The sequence below is a fragment of the Bos mutus genome, chromosome 9, assembly GCF_027580195.1.
Source record: "Bos mutus isolate GX-2022 chromosome 9, NWIPB_WYAK_1.1, whole genome shotgun sequence".
NCBI classification, from domain to species: Eukaryota; Metazoa; Chordata; class Mammalia; order Artiodactyla; family Bovidae; genus Bos; species Bos mutus.
The window spans coordinates 23,574,321-23,599,651 of record NC_091625.1 but is presented as its reverse complement, the minus strand read 5'-3'; the positions used below and the strand labels follow the sequence as shown (position 1 = coordinate 23,599,651).

Sequence of the window (25,331 nt, the reverse complement as noted above, 5' to 3'; positions counted from 1 at the left end):
TCAAAACCATTTAGACCTAACTTAAGGTAAGTCTCACGACCTCCCTTGCTCTCAGTTTTCCCATTATGAAATTGGAAATTTGATCTAGAGGATCCCTAACGTCACTTCCAGCTCTAAAGTTCCATGATAATAATAGGTAACATTTATTTTTTAATTACAAATGGTCCAGAAAGGTACATAAAGCTAAAATGTCTTCAGTTAGTGCCTCACCCTGCTTGGACATTGGTGTGGTTGAAAGTTTCAGCTTTATCTCTTATTTCTTCATATGCTCACCCCCATGGACATCAATAGACCTTTTGGGAGAGGGTGAGTAAAGCTTTATCTGTAAACCTCTGTTTTGAGAGACTTCCAGTATCTTAATAATTGTCCTCACTTTGGTCATTTGGAGCCTGGTATATCTTTTGTGCTTTCCTTTTCTTCTCTTCCATTTGTTCTGTGTCTGGTGCGACGTAGATTCTCTGGCTGCACTTTCCTCTGTTCCCTCCGAAGCGCAGATCTCAGATCCGTTTGCACCAGAACCTACTCCTCCTGCTACATCTGCTGAAACTTCAGCTGCTGCAGCCTCTGCCTCAACTACCACAACTGTCACTGCTGTCACTGCTGACGTCGATCTCTTTGGAGGTTAGTCAGTCACATCCCTCTTCTTTCATTTTCCTTCCAGGATTACTAAAATTACCATAGTATGAAGATGTTTAAAATATTGTACATGATAGAACAGTATGACACAACTTTTTAAGTACTTTTTAAATGTTTATTCATATATATCTTTGCTCAGTTTGTCAACTTCATTTAGTTTTAGTGGTTTTAGAAGACAGGTTGCAATGCTTTGGACCTGTTTTATTTTCTGTTTTTTTGCAAAGTTAGGATTTAAGTCACTACTAGGACTCTTGTCCCATATATGGGATCCAGCCCTGAAGTATCTATAAGGGTGGTCTCAGATCCTTCTATCCTCCCATATTTAGGATTGGGTTTTTGGAATTTCTTTTTAGATTTGAACTAGCTAGAAGGAAAAAAATATTTGGGGAATATGAGAGGAGAAATTCTGGTCTAAGTTATTTTTTAAGTTTTAAGACAAAAAGTCCTCTAGAAGTTCAGATCTAGAGGTCTCTGAAAAGAGTTTAAGGACATCCATTTTTGCAACCTTAGGCTTGTTCTTTGCAAGCAAAGATTTGGATTGTCTTTGGCTTCAGAACTTTGAGAAATCACTGGAGTCAGTACTTGCAATGCTGATTGAAAACAGGTTTATATCAGACTTTGAAATGATAGTCTGAAAATATTTTTTTCCATGTAAATGTAAGTTCTGACAGAGTTGATTTACAGCTGTAAGCCTGAGTCAAATATCCTAGGCTCTGCCAGTATAACATGCCTGGACGCAATGAACCATCTGAAGCCACTTTATTTACATCTTCCCATCTTGAGTGGTGCTTATGTCCAAACCTGGAGAAGTGCTCATTTTAGATGTGTACATTGAATAGTGTTATAATCATCATAGTTTTGTTTCTTCATTTCAACATAACATCTTGCCCAGGGCATTTTAAGAACATGGTAAAGAAATTAGAGGATGCAAAAAAAAAAAAAAAAAAGAAGTCAGAGGATGCAAACAATGTGGTGGGGGCAAGAGAGTTTCTGCAAGTTCTAGTAGAGTTCATAAATTCCCCTGGGAACATACACTTACACACCATCACGTAACACTGCTACGTGCCGCATTCTCTGAAGCTCACCAACAGTGTCTAAGACAAAGAGTCCTCAGCTTGACACTGCATTGTTGCCTCTGTTTCATGTGAGGCAATTTGCTGCTGCCTTGCTGCACTGCCATGCTATTACAGAAAAAAATCTGCTTTTATTAAAGTAGAAGGGATTTTCAGACTCTTAAATAATTTATTATAAAGAATTATTTGCCAGAGAAAGTTAGTTTTTCATTATGCCTCTATAACTTTTGAGACCAGAAATTAGAGTTTTAGTTTACATTTATAAAATCAACTTCTTCATCCCCTCCTTCTTCCCCCATGATTGGTCTTGAGTATGGATGGTTTCTCATAGGCTTATGTTAACAGGAAAATTCAAGAAAAAAATATGAGCAGGATGGTAACGATTTTGTATGTAAACATTTCTGTTCCTTTAGCTATTTAGATTTTTGGTTTTCAGTCCATTTGAAGGAGCTTAATTGCCTGTAAGAAATCAATCAACTCCATCTTGCTTCTCTCATGGTCCTCTAAAGCCTAAGATATTTCTTGGAAATATTCTTTGTGCCATTATGCTGTTAGTGTTGATCATTACTGCTTTGATGACATCCATCAAGCAGAAGAATCTGTATGTTTGGAAATATTTTTATGATGTCATTCTTTCTCCCTGCAATGTAAGTTTAAAAGGTCAGTACTGTAGCAAATCATATTACTTAATGCCAAAGAATGGATGCTCTTCTCTAATTTCACCAATATCCTTTCTAGTCATCTGGCTGGAGGCTGAGGAGATGAGTATATCTGCAAATCTCATTACAATTATTTTTACTAATCTTTCTAATTCTGTAAACTGTCTCCTGGCCACTGGTAGCTGTAAAATCTCTAACCTTTATGTTCATAAATGTATGTGTTTCACCGTATGTTTTATGTTAGTACTTTTCAATGATATTCCCTGGTTTCTTTCATGTTCTTTATGGATTTATAAGAAATCATCTAGAGGTAGGACTTTAAATTAAAATTCAAACTAAAATCTCTCCGGTCATGTTGTGTGGCCATTTAAAATAAATGTATCTTTAAAATGGGCAAGTGGTAGAACTTTTGATTAATAAGAGCATCAGTTATTTCACATATATGACTGTAAAATACGCCCCTATGAGGTTTTATGTAACATGGCTAGCAGGATTAAATAGACTTTAGAAATAGGATTAATGCATTTTTAAATGGCTAATTTTTAAATTTTCAGGAATATGAAATATTAAACATTAAAATTTTCTGTGCATTTTAGTCTTATATTTTCATTACAGATTTAAAAAATAGGGACTGTTATTTTAAAATACTCAGATTGATACCTACATAATGTTTTAGTTATTTCAGTGTAATTCATTAAAAGCATTTTTAAAGAAACATTATATTTGCTAAATGCTTTATTTTTTAAAAGGAACTTTAAGAAAAATAAAATCTCTGGTCAGGCAGAATAGGACTGCAAGGCAGTGTTGTGCTTTAAAAAATAAAATAGATAATAAGAGAAAACACAAAATTTTTTAAAACATTCTGTTTTTCATTGATGTAACAATAGCATATTAGTGTTTTTTTTTAAAAAACAACATAGTGTTTTTCTAAGCAGTGCAATGCTAAATTTATGCTAATTCCTCTTGCATTTGCCAGGATACCCTTTCGGTCAGCTGTGTTAATTTGTGAGCATCCTGCATGAAGATGGTAGGCTTCGAGCACAGAACCAAGTGGCTGGAAAACCAAAGGACTTGCTTCCCAAGCCTGACTTCATTTGTACAGGCTGCTTAACAAACTAATTAACCTTCCTTAAAATCAGTACTTAAGTATAAGCCCTTACAACTAGACTTAATGGAAGAACGTTATAATCTGAGACCTGGGAAAGAAAATGAAATGCTGGTGACTTTTGGGCTCAAGATGTTCAGAATGATTGAGACCTTAGAGCCATGTAGGTGATTTAAAGATGGCTTATGTGGCTGGAGAAGACAAGGAGGGATAGTTCACCCTGGGGAGGACAAGAGCAGTAAGAAATTTTCACATAGGAAGTCAGACACATGATAAAAATTTAGGGGGAAAATTCTTCCTATGTTGCCAGAAGGAAGAGAAGGCTAGTCTGCACAATGTCTGAGACACTGGTTTTCTGGGTAAGACTGGACCAAGTCCATGACTGTAGAAAAGCAGAAAAACATTTCCTAGAAATAGCAGGGGTTGGTAATTGGCAGAATGTAGACATGAACTGTGAGTGGGTAACAACGGAGAGAGAACTAGATTGGAGGTGGTTTTAGCTTTCAATGCTGGAAGGATAATACTGCCATCGATTATGAAAGAAAGCTGGATAGCTAAGAAGTTTTATTGTTTTTTAGAAAACAACATCATAATTGCTTTATTGTCTCTCACAGTCTTACAGTCTTGGGGGTCTACTGAGCTCAGCTGGACAGTTCTCTCTCAGGGTTCCTTGCATGGCTATATTCATACAGTGGCTGTGGGGTTGGGATCATCCAGACTCATTCATTCACATCTCCGTCTCCTACGCTGGGAGGACTTAAAAGCTGGAGCAGCTGGGGGTCCTTTGTTTAAGAGCAGTTTTGACAGTAGTAGATGAGTTAAGTTTATGTTTAGTTTCAGAGAAGCATTAAAAGGAGATGTCTTGCTGACAGGGGAAACTAAAAAACCACCTTTCCTGAAAATATAGCTACAAATATGGGTTTCATCTGCTTACACAGAAGTGATCATTAAAGAGGCACACCCGTGAATACTTGTTTGAACTCAGCACTGATGTAGAAAGAAGGAAAGTGAAGTCGCTCAGTCATGTCCAACTCTTTGTGATCCTGTGGGCTGTAGCCTACCAGGCTCCTCTGTCCATGGGATTTTCCAGGCAAGAATACTGGAGTGGGTTGCCGTTTCCTTCTCCAGGGGATCTTCCTGACCCAGGGATCGAACCCGGGTCTCTCCTGCATTGTAGGCAGACACTTTACCGTCTGAGCCACGAGGGAAGCCAATAGCACTGATGTAACTGGTACTTAATTCAGTCCTACAAGGAGGGAACAATATAGTAGAAAGTGGCACAGTTCATCACAGTAGAGTGGTTAACCACACAAACTTCAGTCAGACAGCTTACAGCCAAATCCTGAATCCACCATTTGCCAAACCTTGGGCAAGTCCTCAGAGTTTACAAGTTTCCATTCTCTTATCTACAAAGTGGAGATGATAGAACTTACATCCCAAGAGAGTTGTAGAAATTAAATGTAATAATGCCAGTGAAATATTTACCTAGTGACTGGCACACAAATAGTGACTGCTATTACTGTTTCTATTGCTTCCAATCACACTACCCTCAGTTCCAGATTTTATAAGACTAGAAAGAAAACAGACCTGACTCACGGCAAAATATTTCCAACAGTCCATGGGATTGCAGAGTCGGGCATGACTTAGTGACTGAACAATAACAAACCTTCTCTTAGACTGTTGGCCCCAGTTCGTAGTGCTTTCATGTTGCCCTGTCTTCTGTGATAACATGGCATCTGGGGAGGCTGTCTGTCCTATCCCCGACTGTTTTTTGCCTATGCCATTACTATTATTCACCATCTCCCTTGACTGACCTTTACCAGAACGTGTTCCCTCAGTGTAGCTGTGAGAAGCAATCAAATCAAATCAAGCTGTAACATATGATTGTCCTATTGTCTATTCCAGCGATATCGGTGTTTTTGTAAAGAACCTTTTAACCCACGTGGGTCTCTAATGTTTAATGTTTGTTAATGCTGGGTTTCAGGATGTTACCATAGTGTGTCTCATACTCAGATCCATTTGAAACACTCTGGGTTAAACTGAGAAACAAGTGTCCTGACTGTAGGATTTCCTACCACTTAGACCAGGTAAATCTCTGAGAAAGGGGAAATACTGGGTAGCATTTTGTTTGACAAATTCTTTTTAATGGCTGGAGGAGCAGTGTTCCAGGGAACGCTGGTAAGTACTGCAGAAGGCAGCAGTTTAGGATATAAGTCTAGCAGGTAAGTGGCAGGTACTTTTTGGTCCCCACTTTCCAGGAATTTCTTCTAGGCAGGTCGTATTTATGATAACTTCATTCCTTTTGTACTTTGGAATGAAAGGGTTTCTTTGAAAACTCCAGGTAAAACTAATTTTACCATAATTAACATGGTGTGTTGACAGAAACACATTTGGGATCCTTTGCACACATCAGCCATTTATAAATTGGGCATTTATAAATGGAGGCTGCTTGTATGTTAATGGATCTACTGTATATTATTATAATTTACTATATACAGTTACATACTTGTAGTTTCAAAACATGAAACTATATCTTTAGTTCATTGAAAACAGGTAATTTTCAACATAACTAGAGCAATGCAGTATTTGAAAATAGCCATAAATTTAAGTCAAAATAAAGGCATTATGGCATCATCTCCTAATTTTTTTTCTGTAGTTCTTTAAAGCAAATCCTTGGTTGTGTCTGAAATGTTTCTCAGGGATAATGAAAGTTTAACTTATGAATATTTATATATGTCATGTTAACAGTGCAATTTTGCCTAGACTATAAAAGAAAATTGAATTTAGATGGTTTATGTCATTGTATATTTAATTTTATTGGCATTAAAGAGGACATCCATGCTTGCTAGAAACCATGAGTCAGAGACATCATAGTAACACAGTATATAAATAATGAAAGCTCAATGTCTCAAACTGCCTAAGAAAGTAATTTTTGTGTTTTAATTTTCGCATCCATTACTTTCTAGTGATGCATAAAACATGCTTCTTAGAGCCCTTATACAATGAGAATCCTGTCACCCTTTGGATCCTCACAGGTCTCAGCAGGCCCCACACTGCACCACTTTGCATGTAGCCAACATGAAGGGGCGCCAGGAGTCACTGTTCTGTGACTGCCAATAGTGCATGGGCTGTAAAAATGCATTTTAAGAATTCATGTTGTATAAGGGAGCCTTCTTTGCAATTTAACTTGGTTCTTTTACTATATTTTTCTTCTCTTTTTATCCCTTTCATTTCTTTTGTTTTAAAACCTGCACCCAAGATGCCTTTGCAGCTTCTCCCGGGGAGGCCCCTACAGCATCCGAAGGGGCCACCGCGCCGGCCCCCCCAACCCCCGTAGCAGCGGCACTTGATGCTTGTTCAGGAAACGGTGGGTTTCCAATCCTGAGCCCGTCTGTTGTCGTTTTGTCCTGATGTGAAACCCCCGTAGCTAGACATGGCCCTCTGTGTTTCTAATTTTACTTTCTTCTGAGCATAAAATATCACTCCTCCTAACAGAATGAAGAATGCTGACACTTAAAACATTAAGAAAACGAAGGGCATACTTATCAAAATTGACAATTTCTCAAGATTGACAATTTTTGTCACTGCAAGTATGCTGCCTTAATGTTTTTGTTCCCCTCTAATGCTACTGATGGACTTCCCTGTTGGCTTAGTGGTGAAGAATCTGCCTGAAATGCAGGAGACGTGGGTTCGATTCCTGGGTTGAGAAGATCCCTTGGAGAAGGAAATGGCAACCCACTCTAGTATTCTTGCCTGGGAAACCCCATGGAAAGAGGAGCCTGATGGGCTATAATCCATGGAGTTGTAAAAGAGTCCGACACGACTTAGCAACTCAACAACAACCATAAATGCTATCAGTGTATCGTACTCTTTTTGTAACACTGAATTCCAATATATAGGCATGTTTTCATGAATCTTCCAAGCTACCAAGTTGACCAGATTAAGTGAGCATTTAAAAAATAACAGTCTCCAATCCTAGACCGTAGTCTAATCTGACAAATACTTGTTAAGTGTTTCAATTTCTGAATTCGTGGTACCTGCTAGATTTTCTTTTCTCTTTAGAAGAACATGCTAATCACTGACCCCCCACTAGTAGGATCCTAGCTCAAAGCAAGCAGCCTAATGCCTAGCCAGCCGCTAATGTGTAGCCAGCAGCCTAAAGCCTAGCTAGCGTGTGAATATCCGTGCCAGGTGTCTTGGTCCCCATAGTTATAACGCTGCTCTCTTGCCTGTTTCCTTACTGATGCTGTGTGTGTGTCTCCACTTTCCTTTCCCCAAGACCCCTTTGCCCCGTCTGAAGGTAGTGCAGAGGCTGCGCCCGAGCTGGACCTCTTTGCAATGAAGCCACCTGAGACCAGTGTTCCTGTAGTTACCCCTACAGCTAGCACAGCCCCTCCGGTTCCCGCCACTGCTCCTTCTCCTGCTCCCGCCGTCGCAGCTGCCACTGCTGCCACTACCGCTGCCACCACCGCCGCCGCCGCCACTGCCACCACCTCCGCCACCACCACCTCCGCTCCTCCTGCTCTAGATATCTTTGGTGGTAATTTTTTTGTTGTCATTGTCGATGTCATTGAACTCTTGCCACCCGGTGGATTGTATTCCGGTCCTTGCGGTGTCCTGCATACGCAACTCTAGACTGCATGATGTCTGTGTCATGAAATGGTTCTCCAGCAACCATTTGCAGCTCGTTTCAGAACTCTTCCAAAAATGCTCACCCGCAACTGGAAAGTGAGGCGGTTTCTGGCGGGTCCGTCCCGTTGAGTAAAGGCATGTGTGTTCTTGGTCTTAGATTTGTTTGAGTCTGCTCCTGAAGTTGCTCCCGCGCCTAAGCCAGAGGCTGCTCCTAGCATAGACCTGTTTGGGACAGGTAAAGCCAAAACTCCCTTTCTTTACGTGAGTTTGCCTCGATGTTTTCATGAAAAAGCCCTTTGTCTACCCCTGTGATAATGCACTTGTTAGATTTCTGACTTTGATTTCAGCTCTCTACTCACTTATGCTTGGTTTTGGTTTGTTTCACTTTGGGAAGATGCTTTCTCCTCTCCACCACAAGGGGCCTCTCCTGTGCCTGAGAGCTCTCTCACTGCTGACCTCCTATCCGGTGAGTGTTTCTGCCAAGGTCAAGCCTTCCTAGATGTTTTAGTGGTGGGGGTGGAGGGTATGTGTGGAGAGACAGATGCAAAAATATGAGGGTTGTCTTGAGTTCTTTTACGCTCAAAATTCACTTTAAAAAAAAAAAATCTCATTTTTGGTCCATCCACAATTGCTGACCCCCTATATTTCAAATCTGCTACCAACTGGAAAGAGAAAAACTCTTTTTCATACTACATCCTGTGACCTCAGGGAGTAAAGTTTTATTTTCTTCTGTGAAATATGTATTTTTAAAACTGTTGGCTTTTACTCAACTTTTAAGCCTGTCTAACTTAAGAGGTTAGCTCTTCCTGCTATTCAACATGAAATCTCTGGGAGCTATTTGTCAAGGCTCAGGGTTTCGTTTTCCTTTGGGTGACATGCCCTTTGTCCTGTTCTGTGCTTTGCTCCAGTGGATACGTTTGTAGCACCATCTCCTGCAACCACTGCCTCGCCAGCAAAAGTGGATTCTTCAGGGGTGATAGACCTTTTTGGGGGTGCGTATCTCTCCACCTTCAACACTCACAAAATCCTCCCCCCCCCCAGAATAGTTTTGAGATCTTGTAGTTCATTATTTTTTTTCTTTTGACTATGTGAAATTATTTTCATCTTTTAAATGTGAACTTACATTTTTAAGATCTTTCCATTTCTTTGTCATCATCATCTTCATCCTCATTGGCTCATCCTATTTTTTAGTGCATGCCCTAACAAAACCAGATGATTTTTCATTTGCAGTCTTGTGTTTTTAACTTTTCATTCATCCTCATGTAGAATCAACTGATTGGAATTTCCTGCTACTGCTCTTCCTTGGTGATCCTGATCTGTCAGCTAAATCAACGTTTCCAAGTTCTTTAAAGCAATATAAACATAGATTATTTGGAAATGAAAAAAGATAAGCCAGTTAGAATTGAAAGCATGAGCTCTAGATGTCATGCATTATTCCATAGGGTTTATTTATGTTGAGTTTAATGTTCCTAAATCCTCCCAGAGAACTAGAAGATGTTTCACTGACTTAAATGCATTTTTCTTTTCCTGTATGCTATTGGAAGAAAGGCACATGTACTGAATTAACTCTAGAACTACTCATTTGGATGATACATTCAGTGTCTTCTGTTAGCAGTAAATTTATTGGGGAAAGTCCAAGTTTGGAGTGATTTCTTTATGAATTTCCATAAGTGCATATGCTGTGGGCTAAAATACCATCCTTAGCAAGTGAAACCCACATTGAGTAGTTAGGATATATTGATGCATTATGGCGAGTGCCATGAAAGGAATATGAGAGGTACAAAGGTGTCGCAGTTTGTGACATTCAGAGGCTCAAAACCTGTGGCAAAATCATTAAACTTTGATACAGGTAGGGCAGCTGCTGCTTGAATTGTTTGTTAAATTTTGTTTAATAGAGTTCTAATGGGAGGGGATTCTTTGCTTTGAGCAAAAAGCTTTAAAACTTTGATCCTGTTTTGATAGATTATAGGATTCAGCCCTTAAAAAAAAGAAGAAAAATAATTTTCTTACTCTTACAAAGAGGTGTTAATTTTTAAGTATCCTAGAACTCTTCTTTTGAGAGAGTGAACTGGTCAGAGCATAATTCAATCCATTCAGTCATTTCACATATCCACAGGAGACAAGCTTACCACAGAGTGTCATGTCTGTGCATTTCTCAGCAAATCACTTCCCTTACTTACTGTTTACACTCTTTTACTTTTTTGCTGCATAATGGATAATGGGTAGATGCATTCGGAAGTAGTGCTTCTGAACCCCAACCTGCACCTCAGGCTGCTTCTAGCTCGTCAGCATCGGCAGACCTACTAGCTGGTAATTAATTGCATTAAAATAAAATAGTATTTTATGAAAGTTAAGTTTGGATATATTTTTATAAGTAACAGATAATATATAAATTTCAAGGTGCATGTGTTCTTTTCCTTTTAGACATGAAATTGAAAAATAAGACATTGTGTAATAGAAAGTTGATTATTTCCCAGGAGTTGATGAAATTGGTCTTAAAATCAGTTGTATGCAAGCCACCCCTGCAGCTCATTAGATGCTCTTAATATGCCTTACTTTCAGTTAGCATGTTTTTTATTAAAGAAATAATATGCTTAATTCAGCAATTTTTATCTTGTATTGCCCCTCCCCCCTTTTTAAAGGAATTTGTGGGGAAATGTACCACGATATTTGACAGTTAGTTCTATAATATGTGAATACTCTAAGAGAAGCTTTTCTACATTTCCACCATTGGTTAGATTTTTTTTCCCCTCTTTTTTTTATTGGAATATAATTGCTTTACAGTGCTTTTTGAGTGAATAACATTATATGTAAATACAAAAGGAAATGCAATAAAGATATAGCATAACTAAATGTTAAAAATGATTTTTAGAGATTTTAAACCAAAAATTAAGGAGCATCTCAAAATTGGGGAGAAAGCGCTATCAAAAATTAGTATGTGAGTTCTCGTTCCTCGCGATGTTTCTGCCTCGCCGTTTAAGACCGGTGGCTTTCTTCGCGTCCATTGCATGTTGGGAACGGCAGTTCGTCAGACTGGCTATGTCGCTGTGAGATGCCGGCACTCGTGGTAAGTTCAGGTCCAGTCTGGCTTCGCACGAGCCACTGCGTTTCACGATGACAGGCGTGGCACGCTCTGGTCACCGTTAGGTATGCGCGACAGGCTTTCAGAGCAACTAAGGAAACAAGCCGAAAACCTACGACTTCTCATGGGCTTGCGGTCTCGCTGAAACTCGTGCTCCTCACGGACCGGCTGTCTTCGTTCCTCTTCTCCCCGCTCCAAAAGTTTGAGCTTACTGTTGGCAGGCCCCTGGGCAAACGGTGTGTGAGATGGGACGGTCATCAAAGGACAAGCGAGATGTCTACTACCGGCTAGCCAAGGAGAAAGGCTGGCGCGCCCGTAGTGCCTTCAAGCTGTTACAACTTGACGAGGAATTCCAGCTCTTCCAAGGCGTGACGCGGGCGATTGACCTGTGTCCGGCCCCAGGCAGCTGGAGCCAAGTGCTGAGCCAGAAGATAGGGGGCCAGGGTTCTGGCCATGTGGTGGCTGTGGACCTTCAGGCAATGGCTCCACTACCAGGTGTGTTACAGATCCAGGGGGATATCACCCAGCTGTCCACTGCCAAGCAGATCATCCAGCACTTTGAAGACTGCTCCGCGGACCTAGTGGTGTGTGACGGGGCTCCTGATGTAACCGGCCTCCATGATGTTGATGAGTATATGCAGGCCCAGCTCCTCCTAGCTGCTCTGAACCTTGCCATGCACGTCTTGAAGCCAGGGGGCTGCTTTGTGGGCAAGATCTTCCGAGGCCGGGATGTGACACTGATCTACAGCCAGCTGCGTGTCTTCTTCTCCAGGGTGCTATGTGCCAAGCCCAGGAGCAGCCGAAATTCCAGCATCGAGGCCTTTGCTGTCTGTAAGGGTTACAACCCTCCTGAGGGCTTCCTGCCCGACTTGACCAAACCCTTGCTGGATCACTCTTACGATTTCAACCAATTGGATGGCCTCAGCCGCATCATTGTGCCATTTGTGACCTCTGGGGACCTGAGCGCCTATGATTCAGACTGCAGTTACCCACTGGACCTAGAGGACGGCTCAGAATACAAGTGCACTCCACCCAGGCAGGCCCCCATCTCACCACCCTACCAAGAGGCGAGCACATTGAAGGAGAAAGGGCAGCTGGCCAAGGACAAGGAGATCCGCCCTCAGGACTGCCCCACGAGCACAGTGGACAGGATGCCCCAGTCCCTGACTGTTCCACAGCGCCACACCCTGCAGCCCTCTGAGGTTGAAGACAGTGGAGTGAATTATTCGTCTTAACATGTTAAGTTAGCCGACAATCTGATAAGGACTGGGAAGCTGTTTGCTGTTAGGAAAACCAGAATTTGAGTTGATCTTGTTTTCAAATATCTCCTCAACCAGTCTAAACATACAAACTCCAAGTGGGAACCTCCAGCAACTACCACAAATAGAAGGAAAGAAACATCCCAGAATGTCCATCTTCACTACAGAGGGGAGTCTTGAGTGGGGTCTTGCTTCTTCTATAAATCTTTGCAGCCATGGGTCCCGAATATGTCCAGAACTCACCCTGAAAGCAGGGTTCTTAACCCTGGGTAGAAGTCAGGGATATCTATGAACTTGATGGAGGGAAACATTACATTTTTATTTTCACTAACTGAAATTTTAGCTTTACTCCAGAATCTGAATGCTGGCAGCAAATCAGAATTGTAAAATTACTTTTACAATAGTAAAAGCAGTGTCTGCAACTTTCCACCAATAGAGGTCACACTTACTTATTTAATGTTATGTTATAGTTGTTTTGGACATCTTGAAATATTGTTCACATTGGTCACTGCTTTGAATAAGATCTTTTTTTTAAATTTGTCTCTTTGATTAAAAGATAAATTGCTTTGCAGAATTTTGTGATTTTCTGACATATCAACAGGGGTCAGCCATAGGTGGGATCAGCCATAGGTGTGCCCAGGTCCCCTCCCTCCAGACCTCCCTCCCAGCTCCCTCCACATCGCACCCTTGTCACAGAAATTGTCACAGGGCCCCTGTTTGAGTTCCTTGGGTCGTACAGCAGGTTTCCGTTGGCTGTCTATTTCACATGTGGTATTGTAGGTTTCCATATTGCTCTCTGCATACATCTCACCCTGTCCCTTCTCCCTCCCCCATGTCCATGGGTCTGTTCTTTGTGTCTGTTTCTCCATTGCTTCCCTGAAAGTGAATTCATCAGTACCATCTTTTTGGATTCCATATATGTTTGTATCCATATGATGTTTGTATTTCTGTTTCTGGCTTACTTTACTCTGTGCTTTGGGCTCTAGGTTCGTCCAGCTCATTGGAACTGACTCAAATGCGTTTCTTTTTATGGCTGATGGTATTCCATTGTATATATGTCCCACAGCCTCTTTTTCCGTTCATCTGTGAATGGACATCTAGGGTGCTTCCATGTTCTAGCTATTGTAAATAGTGCTGCAGTGAACATTGGGGTACACGTATCTTTTTCAGTTTTAGTTTCCCCAGGGTATATGCTAAGGAGTGGGATTGCTGAGTCATATGGTGGTTTTATTCCTAGCTTTTTAAGGGATCTCCATACCATCTTCCATAGTGGCTGTATCAGTTTCCATTCCTACCAGCAGTGCAAGACGGTTCCCTTTGCTCCACATGCTCTCTGGCATGCATTGTTTGTAGACTTTTTGATGATCACCATTCTGACTGGTGTGAGGTGGTATCTCATTGTAGTTTTCATTTGCATTTCTCTAATGGTGAGTGATGTTGAGCATCTTTTCATGTGTTTCTTTGTCATCTGTGTGTCTTCTTTGGAGAAATGCATTTTTAGTTCTTTTTCCCACTCTTTGATTGAGCTGTTTGTTTTTCTGGTTTTGAGTTGTATGAACTGCTTGTATATTTTGAAAATTAATTCTTTGTCAGTTGTTTCATTTACTATTGTTTTCTCCCATCCTGTTCAGTTAAGTTGCTCAGTTGTGTCCAACTCTTTGAGACCCCATGGAAGCATGCCAGGCTTCCCTGCCCATCACCAACTCCTGGAGCTTGCTCAAACTCATGTCCATCCACTTGGTGATGCCATCCAACCATCTTATCCTCTGTTGTCCCCTTCTCCTCCTGCCCCCAGTCTTTCCCACCATCAGGGTCTTTTCAAATGAGTCAGCTCTTTGCATCAGGTGGCCAAAGTATTGGAGTTTCAGCTTCAGCATTAGTCCTTCCAATGAATATTTAGTACTGATTTCCTTTAGGACTGACTGGTTTGATCTCCTTACAGTCCAAAGGATTCTCAAGCATCTTCTCCAACACCAAAGCATCAATTCTTCAGCACTCAGCTTTCTTTGTAGTCCAACCCTCACATCCATACATGACTACTGGAAAGATCATAGCTTTGACTAGACGGGCCTTTGTCGGCAAAGTAATGTCTCTGCTTTTAATATGCTGTCTAGGTTGGTCATAGCTTTTCTTGTCCCATTCTGAGGGTTGTCTTTTCACATTGTTTTTAGTGAATAACATAACTAAAGTACTAACTTGATGTACTAAAAAAAAAAGTTCATATATTGTAGCACCCCCCCCCAAAAAAAATTTAAGTGTGTAATTTAAAACTCAAAGACTAAATGCATAATCTCTTGAAAGGACACATATCCCAGAAAAACTAGTTATTCTTCATTTAATTTACTGTTAGAGCTATGACATAATTGCAATTCCAGAATTGAACTGTGAATAAAATATCACCTTAGTCTTCTCCTTGAGTAGAAATTTCAGGTTCTATTTGGTGTACCTAGTGTGGTGAAACTAGAGAACATTCTAGAAGAGGCAACTTCTGTGTCCAAGGAGGACAGGCTAACAGAAAAAATCTCTCCAAGTCATTGAGGTTGCTGGTGGGATATAGGCATCACCCACATCTCAGACAGAGTCTGGCTGGAAACTTGAGAGTTATTATAACAAATGAAATGTTATTTCACCCAGTGAAGAGTAAAACCGTCAAATTCCTCTCATGAGATATCAACTGAAGATATAGATGTTTGAAAGATGGAGACAGTTTCCTGGATGGCCCTGTAAAAATGGACTATTAAGGGAGGTTAGGTATGTTGAGGGATATGCCTAATTTGTGAGGTTGATATCAAACAGGGAAACCATTTTCTTCCATAAGAGACAATTCTGGGATGACAGCACCATAATCTGTACTAGCATAGGTCTGTGCCTGTAGTGGGAGGGAGACCTACGTCCTGCAGTAGGAGGGAGACTGTTCATAGTTTCTCATTTTCTGTTAATCACATGGCACAGGTAGCTTTAGCAGGGCCACGGAAGTCCTTGAAATGATTTAAAATATAAAGACTTTCAGTGTGCAATTAATAACAGTTCCCACTAACTGGTATGGTCTATAGAGGACCAATCATTTCATCTCTAGGGGTCAGAAACAGAACAGACAGAAGGTTCTCAGGCTGTTATTCTTAGAAATATTGACTCTCTCAAATTGATTTTAGTAAATGGACTAAATAACTGTACCACTGAGAATAAAGGAAATTACAGCATCTTTAACATAATAGAGCTCATGTGAGTGTGGGAAAATGTGTGTGGGAATGTATTTATCTACCAGTAATTTTAACATGGTACTCCCTCAACCCAAGTGATGTGTGTAGACAATGACTGGCAGTTTTGATATGTCTCTATTAATAGAACTTCATTAAGTGTGTAGGCCATTCCCCTGTAGAGAGAGACATTCATAAGACTGATCATCTGTGATAAAAGGCAGTATGTCTGCAGCTGGTGATTCATGTAGGACAGCTCAAACATGTCTGTAGGACATCTGAGACATATATATAGGCAGGAAGCCTAGCAGTTATTACTTTATTTTCAATTGCACAGACTTTCTTAATATAAATTCCAAAACAAAGAGAAAGAAAGAGTCGTCATTAGTATTCTCTTACTCCTTACCTCTATTCCAAGTCTCTAAAACTTTTCACTTAACAGGAGTTCTCCAAACTCCTTATTAATGCCTATCATTTTCCTGCTTAACTCTTCCTTTAGAGTAAAGCGACAGATTTTTCTTCCTTAACATAATAATCAGTTGGTTATTTTATATCACTTTATAGCTTTGTAATTAGTCTAGGTTTGTGAAGGTGCCTGCTTCATAAGAACTGAGTATAATGGGGAAAAGCCATCTTTCCAGATCTCTGTTGACTTTATAAACCTATCAGAAGGGGATAACTCTGGCCTCACACCTGGCTGTAGGAAAGAGGTCAAGTAGTATTGGGAAAAACCAGGGTTCTGGAAGATTCCTTTCTGAAATCCTGGCTCCACACTTGCCATCAGGTCACCTGAATCAAATTATTTAACCTCTCTGGCCCCAGTTTCCTCATTCATGAAAATTCCTGGGGTGATTGTGAGGCTTAAATAAGCTAATATATGTCTTAGGTTGAATGATATAAAATTGGTATTTTTGTAGGATCAAAATGGTCGAATATTGGCAGTGTATGTGGCTCAGATAGTTCAACCTAAAAAAATTGCTCAGAATGTGCCTGTCTTTTGGTGAGCCTCATGCCAATTTTGGCTAAACCTTCACTTTCACAGAGAAAACAGTGATCTTTTTTTTTCATTAAATAGTGTTATTTATTCATCTATGGGAATGAGCCCCTTACCTTATGAAACTCACCAGCACTAAGCAGGTGAGCCCTGGGTAAATGCACATGGTTTTCTCTTTTTATTACTGAGTCACGGGTGGTGTATTAACTTCCCTTTGCATCTTTTCTAGCTGTGAAAAGATAGGATTGAATCAGCTGATTTTAATGTCCTTTCGAACACTGATATGCTGTGACCTTAGAATACATTGTCCTTTCTTGACGAAATTTTAAGAAACTGAGCATCAGGTACAGTTGTTTCCATGTTCAACTGTAACAAAGAGAAACACACCCTTTGCCTAGATTTCCGACTGCCGTATTCCAACTTGTGGGGGATGTTTCCAAGAAGTCAACCTTAACGCAGCAACCAACCTCCCTAAAACCAAACTGGTCATATCCTCAAAAATAATTGCATTTATCCCATCTTCTAGTAAAGTAATGCTCAAAATTCTCCAAGCCAGGCTTCAGCAATATGTGAACCGTGAACTTCCAGATGTTCAAGCTGGTTTTAGAAAAGGCAGAGGAACCAGAGATCAAATTGCCAACATCCACTGGATCATCGAAAAAGCAAGAGAGCTCCAGAAAAACATCTATTTCTGCTTTATTGACTATGTCAAAACCTTTGACTGTGTGGATCACAATAAATTGTGGAAAATTCTAAAAGAGATGGGAATACCAGACCACCTGACCTGCCTCTTGAGAAACCTATATGCAGGTCAGGAAGCAACAGTTAGAACTGGACATGGAACAACAGACTGGTTCCAAATAGGAAAAGGAGTACGTCAAGGCTGTATATTGTCACCCTGCTTATTTAACTTATATGCAGAGTATATCATGAGAAACGCTGGGCTGGAGGATGCTCAAGCTGGAATCAAGATTGCCAGGAGAAATATCAATAACCTCAGATATGCAGATGACACCACCCTTATGGCAGAAAGTGAATAGGAACTAAAGAACCTCTTGATGAAAGTGAAAGAGGAGAGTGAAAAAGTTGGCTTAAAGCTCAACATTCAGAAAACTAAGATCATGGCATCTGGTCCCATCACTTCATGGCAAATAGATGGGGAAACAGTGGCTGACTTTATTTTTCTGGGCTCCAACATTGCTGCAGATTATGATTGCAGCCATGAAATTAAAAGACGCTTGCTCCTTGGAAGGAAAGTTATGACCAATCTAGATAGCATATTCAAAAGCAGAGACATTACTTTGCCAACAAAGGTCCATCTAGTCAAGGCTATGGTTTTTCCAGTAGTCAAGTATGGATGTGAGAGTTGGACTATAAAGAAAGCTGAGTGCCGAAGAATTGATGCTTTTGAACTGTGGTGTTGGAGAGGACTCTTGAGAGTCCCTTGGGCTGCAAGGAGATCCAACCAGTCCATTCTAAACGAGATCAGTCCTGGGTGTTCACTGGAAGGACTGATGTTGAAGCTGAAACTCCAGTACTTTGGCCACCTGATGCGAAGAACTGACTCATTGGAAGAGACCTTGATGATAGGAAAGATTGAAGGCAGGAGGAAAAGGGGACGACAGAGGATGAGATGGTTGGATGGCATCACTGACACAATGGACGTGAATTTGAGTAAACTCTGGGAGTTGGTGATGGACAGGGAGGCCTGGCATGCTGCAGTTCATGGGTCGCAAAAGTCGGACACGACTGAGTGACTGAACTGAACTGATCCCATCTTCGCTTCATTATGATGTTAATTTTTAAATATCTACAGGATGTCTTCATTTAGGAAGGCTACATGATCCTTAAGTCACTTGAATACTGCTAAAATCACTTCAGGTAGTCCCCATGAATTTTAGAGAGCATCTTCTAATAGGTAACAGTTCTCCATGTTTCATTTTTTCATACATAAACAAGGAAACCTAAGCCAGTGTCACTATCCATTTCCAGGGACAGCATGATTTTCTGGTTAGAAATAGTAACTGGAGAATTTCAGTGGAAGTCATTTCCAAAATTATAAATTGACTGTTACAAAGTGTAAGCTGAAGGTTTTTTGTAAGCATTCTTTATGTTTTTTGGCAAGCATTTTGTGAAGAAAAAATATAGCTAGATGAGAAAAGAATACATTTATATATATAATATATATACCCAAACTTGAGTATAAAAAAGACTTCTTTAATTTTGATACGTGTTTGATAATAGGACATCATCTAATGTCTTCTTAAGGAGTCACTTTCTTCATGAAAGTGAAAGTGAAGTCGCTCAGTCGTGTCCAACTCTTTGTGAACCCATGGACTGTAGCCCACCAGGCTCCTCCATCCGTGGGATTTTCTAGGCAAGAATACTGGAGTGGGTTGCCATTTCCTTCTCCAGGGGATCTTCCCGACCCAGGGATCAAACCCGGGTCTCCCTCATTGCAGGCAGATGCTTTACAAAACCCAGGTCTCCCTCATTGCAGGCAGATGCTTTACAAAACCCAGGTCTCCCTCATTGCAGGCAGATGCTTTACCATCTAAGCCACCAGGGAATCCTTATATCTTTTTGTACAGAAGCAATACAGTGAGCTCTGCTTCTGTCTGTTGATTGAGAGCAATAATTTACTTCCAGGCTTCAAAAGAGAAACACTTAATTTGAGGTCTTTGCTTTCTCCTCACCTTTTAAATTCAAAAGTATCCTTCTTTCAATAAGTGTTAATTCAGTGTTTTAGATATTTGACTGAGTATTCGTGGAAAAGATGAAAAAAGACAGTTCCTGACACCAAAAAGCCACCCCCAGGGTGGGGACTTGGGGTGGAAATAAAGGATGGTGTATGGGTAGGGTGGGGAGATGTACCGGTGCTGAGAGCACAGAGGCAGGACACATCACCCATGTGTACCAGGTGTGGGAGGGGCAGGGTCCTTGTGGCTGGTAGCTGTGGGTGGCAATAGGAGGCAAAGAAGCCCTCCTGGGGCTGGTATTTGACTCATTGTGATGTATTATGGCCGCAACTGAGTTTGCAGGGAGGGGAGAAGGAGGTCCAGAGACAGGTGTGCTTGTTTGCTATATAAAGGAACCCACATTATATGAATCTGAAAGTTCTGGGGAGCCCATGAAGGATATTAGAGAAGTAACTTTGTCAGCATTGTCTACTCAGAAAGATCACTCTGGCTGCATTGTAAAGGCTAGGTTGGAGGAGCTACAGATTAGAGACAGAAAGTCGCTTTGTGTTGTATTGGGTGAGCCTAAATTTGTCAATGGCAGCAATTAGACTGGAACATATAAGAAATATATTAAGGAGGAGTTGATGGCAGGATACATGCATATTTTTCTGATTTGCATTTTATTATTATGCTGAGCCAATGTGTAAACTAAGCATTTTCGAGGTACCTGGTATTGTGATTTGAAGAAATAAAATTTAAATACAAAAATAACTATCTGAAGTTTAACCATAGTGAAACCACCTCAGCTTTATGTACTCCATCCTAACAGTAGATTGGATTGCTGCAGGTTCTCTTAACAGGGACATAAAGTCTTATGTGCTCTCTGATTTGCAGTTAAATTAAATCTCTCATTATGTGTCAGATTTTAAGATACTTGAAAAACTATTCCAAAAGCATAACTTCCTGGGTTTCATTGCCTTCTCATCCATATGCACTCAATACCTTTTTGGTCTTCTGTTACTTCTGCTGATTCTGTTTTATTGGCCTTTACCTGTCTTTAGTTGTTTCTGCTTATATTTTTCTGGAACTACTTTTTCCCAGGATTTGGGGGTTCTTTCATGGCTCCTTCTCCATCGCCAGTGACTCCAGCTCAGAATAACCTGCTACAGCCCAACTTTGAGGCAGCTTTTGGAACAACGCCTTCAACTTCTAGCAGCAGCTCCTTTGATCCTTCAGGTGAGGCAGTGATTTTTCAAATATTCTTTTTATTTGTTCTGTTTCTAAAATACACCGCCTCAGGTTTGTGTGATATCAGGAAATTTATAAGCAAATATTGAATGAAGACCTGGTTTTAAAACTGTTCAATAAATCTCTCCTTCTGTAACCTAAGTAAATATTTTCCATACATTTTTGGTGGCTTTAAGAATAACCTGCAGTCTCTTTCTGTTTTTGTTTTTATTTTTTAGCAGAAATTTAACTTAACATGCACACCATCTGTTTGCATGAGCTTATGTGCACATGGTTTGGAGAAAGTTAAGGGAAAACAAATACTTTGTGCTAAATCTTTGTGCAGTATCTCAATGTGTAGACACTCCCACTGCTGTTGCTTACACTCTCTGAAGTTTGCCTGGCCCTCCGTTTGATGAAGTTGACACGAATAGTATTCTTTGCCTGCCTTTAACCTTTCATCCTGCTGTCATTTTGTTTGTATTTTCTTCCATTCTACTCTTCTCATGCTGGGTCCCTACTACAAATTTTCAATTGGTGAGTTTTTGGTAATTGTGTTTCAGAAACACCCCAACTATATCCTCTGCCTGACAATTTGGTTGCTTCCATTGCCAGTGCTGAGTTGAATGCTGTCCTTCTTTTAATTTAGAATTATTGTAGAGTGGTGTGTGTATGGTAAATATGCATTGTTTTTTATATATTAAAAAAATTAGCAACCATAAAACTTTTGATGTAGGTATCACCAGAAGCTTTTCTACAAATTCTATGAGACAGCATTTTTGAATAGTCTCTGTATTCCGGGAACTAAACAAATGGTCATTTGTTACATGCTGATCAGGAACCATCAATAATAGCATGATTCTTAATACTGAAAATAGCATATATTGTAGCTATGCCCTTAAAGTTAGAACCAGAAGTGGTTCTAACTTTCATACTACAATGAAAGAAACAAAAATCAAAATTCTTGCTTCTACAGTATGTTTTTCAGATATTTGTTAATAGGTACTAATCATCAGATCAGATTTTACCCCAGCACTGATTTCATAGGAATTGGGAGATTCAGACTTTCTTTCTCATTTAAGAATTTTTATAAAAGTAGGCATTGTAACTACCACATATTGAATGCCTATTTTGAGTGAGCATTATAGTAAAGGCATGATGTATATCATCTAGTTTAATCTCCACAACAAATCCATGTTGTAGTTGTACTCTTCCCACTTACAGGTAATAAAAACTCAGATAGTCACTTTCTCAAAGTCACACACTAGTGAGGCAGCTGACATGAGCCCAATTCTGATTCCCAAGTCTGTGTTCTTTCCTGAACGTTACACAATTTCTTTTTTCCACTTTCGTGTTCATTAGTATTTCCGTACTTTATGAGTAGCCATATGTAGAGATGTTTTTTTGTTGTTATCGTCATTGAAAGTATGGATTAAGTGCCTTTGGTAAAATTGTAAATGTATTTGTTTCATTCTTTTTCAAAAGAGTTTCCCTTTGATTTTGCATATTTCTTTTGCAATTATTCTGAACCTGTTCTATTTGATTTCCAGTGTTTGATGGTCTAGGTGATCTTCTGATGCCAACCATGGCACCAGCTGGGCAGCCTGCACCCATCTCACTGGTACCACCAAGTCCTGCAATGGCGGCAAGCAAAGCCCTTGGGAGTGACCTTGACTCATCTCTTGCCAGCTTAGTAGGCAGTGAGTAATAGAATAGTTTTCTTTAGCAGAATCATATGTGAATTTTTTTCTCTTTTTTTTTTTTTGTATGAATTGTTTCTGAATTCACTTACAGGTGAGTATGTCAAGGAGTAGACAGAAATTCTTAGTGTTTTACCCAGTACAATTCCTTGGAAGATATACAGTCCCTGTGCCATTGTCTCACAAGCAACATGGAGGCCACTTTTAATCTGAATTGCCAAAGGTGTAATTAGAGAGCATGTAGAGTAAAATCTAAGTGTATTATCTTAAATAAAGTATTTAATTTTTTATTTCATTTGAAAATAACATATTTACCAATTGAGTATCCAAATTAGTTTCAGTTATTCATTGAACAAATATTTATTGAGCACCAGGCAGTCTTCCAAGCTCTAGAGATAAATCAGTGAACAAAGCAGATAGAAATTTCTGTTCTTACAGTGCTTAGCAGGGCAGAGACAACATTAAATATTTTCAAATAAATAAATTCTCTAATATGTTAGGTTGTAAATGCCATGGAGAAAAACCAGGACATCCAAAGAGGGTCTGTAAGTACTACAGAGTAGCCCTCACTGAGAAGGTAAAATTTGTGCAAAGATTTGAAGGTAAAGGAATGAATCATATGGATATCTGAAGGAAAAAATTTGCAGGCAAAGGAGATGGCCAGTGCAAAGGCACTGGGGCAGATGATTGCCTGGTATACTCAAGGAGTTCCATGGACATTAGTGACTGGAGCTGGGTAAGTGAAGGAGAGAATCCTAGGAGATGAGGGAGCTATTACAAAGATTGGCCTTGTTTTAACTCTGAATTCAATTATTTTGTTAAGGTGAATGGGCTTACCATCACCAATACATTTTGTTTCACTCAATGCTATATCAAAAGTTTATCAGATCCCTGAGACAACTTTTTTCCTATGTAGTATTCCTGCAGACATATTTTTGTTTCCCATTCCCATGATTTAAAGAATACATTTCTCCAAAGAATATATACATATGGCCACATGAAAAGGGGCTCAACATCAGTCATCTGTGAAATGTCTATCCAAACCACAGTGAAATATTACTTCACAACCATTTTTTGCCATTTAGTTGCTATATCATGTCCAACTCTTTTGCGACCCCATGTACCGTAACCCGCCAGGCTTCCCTGCTGTGAAATTCTCCAGGCCAGAAAACTGGATTGGGTTGCCATTTCCTCCAGGGGTCTTCCCAACCCAGGGATCGAACCCAAGTCTGCTGCACTGCAGGCGGATTCTTTACCACTGAGCCACCAAGGAAGCTAGTTCACGCGCATTAGGATGGCTGTAATAAAAAAGATCATAACTAGTCTTGATGAAGACGTGGAAAAATTAAAACCCTCACTTCATGGGAAATAGATGGGGAACAGTGGAAATAGTGTCAGACTTTATTTTGGGGGGCTCCAAAATCACTGCAGATGGTGACTGCAGCCATGAAATTAAAGGACGCTTACTCCTTGGAAGGAAAGTTATGACCAACCTAGATAGCATATTCAAAAGCAGAGACATTACTTTGCCAACAAAGGTCCGTCTAGTCAAGGCTATGGTTTTTCCTGTGGTCATGTATGGATGTGAGAGTTGGACTGTGAAGAAGGCTGAGTGCTAAAGAATTGATGCTTTTGAACTGTGGTGTTGGAGAATACTCTTGAGAGTCCCTTGGACTGCAAGGAGATCCAGCCAGTCCATTTCAGCCCTGGGATTTCTTTGGAGGGAATGATGCTGAAGCTGAAACTCCAGTACTTTGGCCACCTCATGTGAAGAGTTGACTCATTGGAAAAGACTCTGATGCTGGGAGGGATTGGGGGCAGGAGGAGAAGGGGATGACAGAGGATGAGATGGCTGCATGGCATCACTGACTCGATGGACGTGAGTCTGAGTGAACTCCGGGAGTTTGTGATGGACAGGGAGGCCTGACGTGCTGCAATTCATGAGGTTGCAAAGAATCGGACGCAACTGAACTGAACTGAACTGAACATTACTGGGGAGAATGTATTGATAACATTGAGCAGCTGCCATGAAAAGTGATTTGGCAGTTTCTGGAAATGTTAAACATACAGTTACCATTCACCAGAGGGGGTACCAGGTGACTCGCCTAGAAAGCTCTTCCCTAGATCTCTGTGCAGCTTTGCACAAGCTTCATCCCATGAGGCTTCCTTGAGCACCCTATTTATCCTGCCTGCCCCTACTCTCAACCTAACCCACCAGCTCTCTCTTACCCTGTTCTTCATATTCACTTTTCCATAGGCTTGCTGTATTGCCTCTAGTAGCTTATATACTCTTCTATTATTTTGTTGTTTTATCATCCATCTCACCCCAAGAGAATGCAAATTCCTCTGTGACTGGGATCTTTATTTGCATCACTGGCTTATCTCATATACTTAAAACAGTGCCTGGCATATGGGGGCTCAATAAATATTTGCTGTAGTAGTCAATGATTTGAGATTAGAGCAGAATGATTTAACCCATTGGGTCAGGAGTTGCCAAGACAACTCACATAATTCGTAGATTCACTAGAAGGACCCAAGGGAGTCAGCACATGGTTGTACTCACAGCTGAGATTATAGCAGAATCGTAAGGATACACAGCTGGATCATCAAGGGAAAAGTCCAGAAGAATCCACACATGGACTTCCTTATGCTCTCTCCTCCCTAAGAGGGGAAGAACACACAAACATGCAACAACACACAAAGGTTTCTGCCCAGGAAAGCCCTTTATAAAGATTCAGCATCCAAGGTTTTTATTGGATCCTCATCCCGTAGGCACTCTGCCTAACATGTACCAAAATACCAGCCAGTCTCCTGAAAGGAAAGCAGATTTTCAGCATAAACCTAGTTGCTTGTACAGTTCAGACAAGTGAGCCATGCTTATCATTAGGAGAACAACTGTAGAGAACAATTTGGCTTCCCAGGTAGCTCAGTGATAAAGAACCTGCCGGCCAATCATCCCTGGGTCAGGAAGATCCCCTGGAGAAGGAAATGGCAAGCCATTCCAGTATTGTTGCCTGGGAAATCCCATGGAGTCTCAAAGAGTGGGACACGACCTAGCCACTGAGCCACAGAGAACAGTTTATATT

General features: G+C 40.5%; 1 protein-coding gene and 1 pseudogene across 8 annotated transcripts in view; both read left to right on the top strand.

Annotated features, from left to right (window-relative positions):
* SNAP91 (synaptosome associated protein 91) overlaps positions 1–25,331 on the top strand; it is a 169,621-nt gene that overhangs the window by 117,282 nt on the left and 27,008 nt on the right. For 2 of the 8 annotated variants that reach the window (XM_070376270.1, XM_070376271.1), the window contains exons 14-20: positions 454–621; positions 6,733–6,840; positions 8,263–8,340; positions 8,500–8,571; positions 9,014–9,097; positions 20,420–20,554; positions 22,096–22,245. In XM_070376270.1, coding sequence (XP_070232371.1) covers positions 454–621; positions 6,733–6,840; positions 8,263–8,340; positions 8,500–8,571; positions 9,014–9,097; positions 20,420–20,554; positions 22,096–22,245 — 795 coding nt within the window. Of the gene's footprint in view, positions 1–453; positions 622–6,732; positions 6,841–7,752; positions 8,014–8,262; positions 8,341–8,499; positions 8,572–9,013; positions 9,098–20,419; positions 20,555–22,095; positions 22,246–25,331 lie in introns of all 8 variants that reach the window. The other 6 variants (XM_070376277.1, XM_070376272.1, XM_070376273.1 and 3 more) reach the window with 6 other exon arrangements.
* On the top strand, positions 11,433–12,422 carry LOC102279589 (tRNA (cytidine(32)/guanosine(34)-2'-O)-methyltransferase pseudogene; annotated as a pseudogene).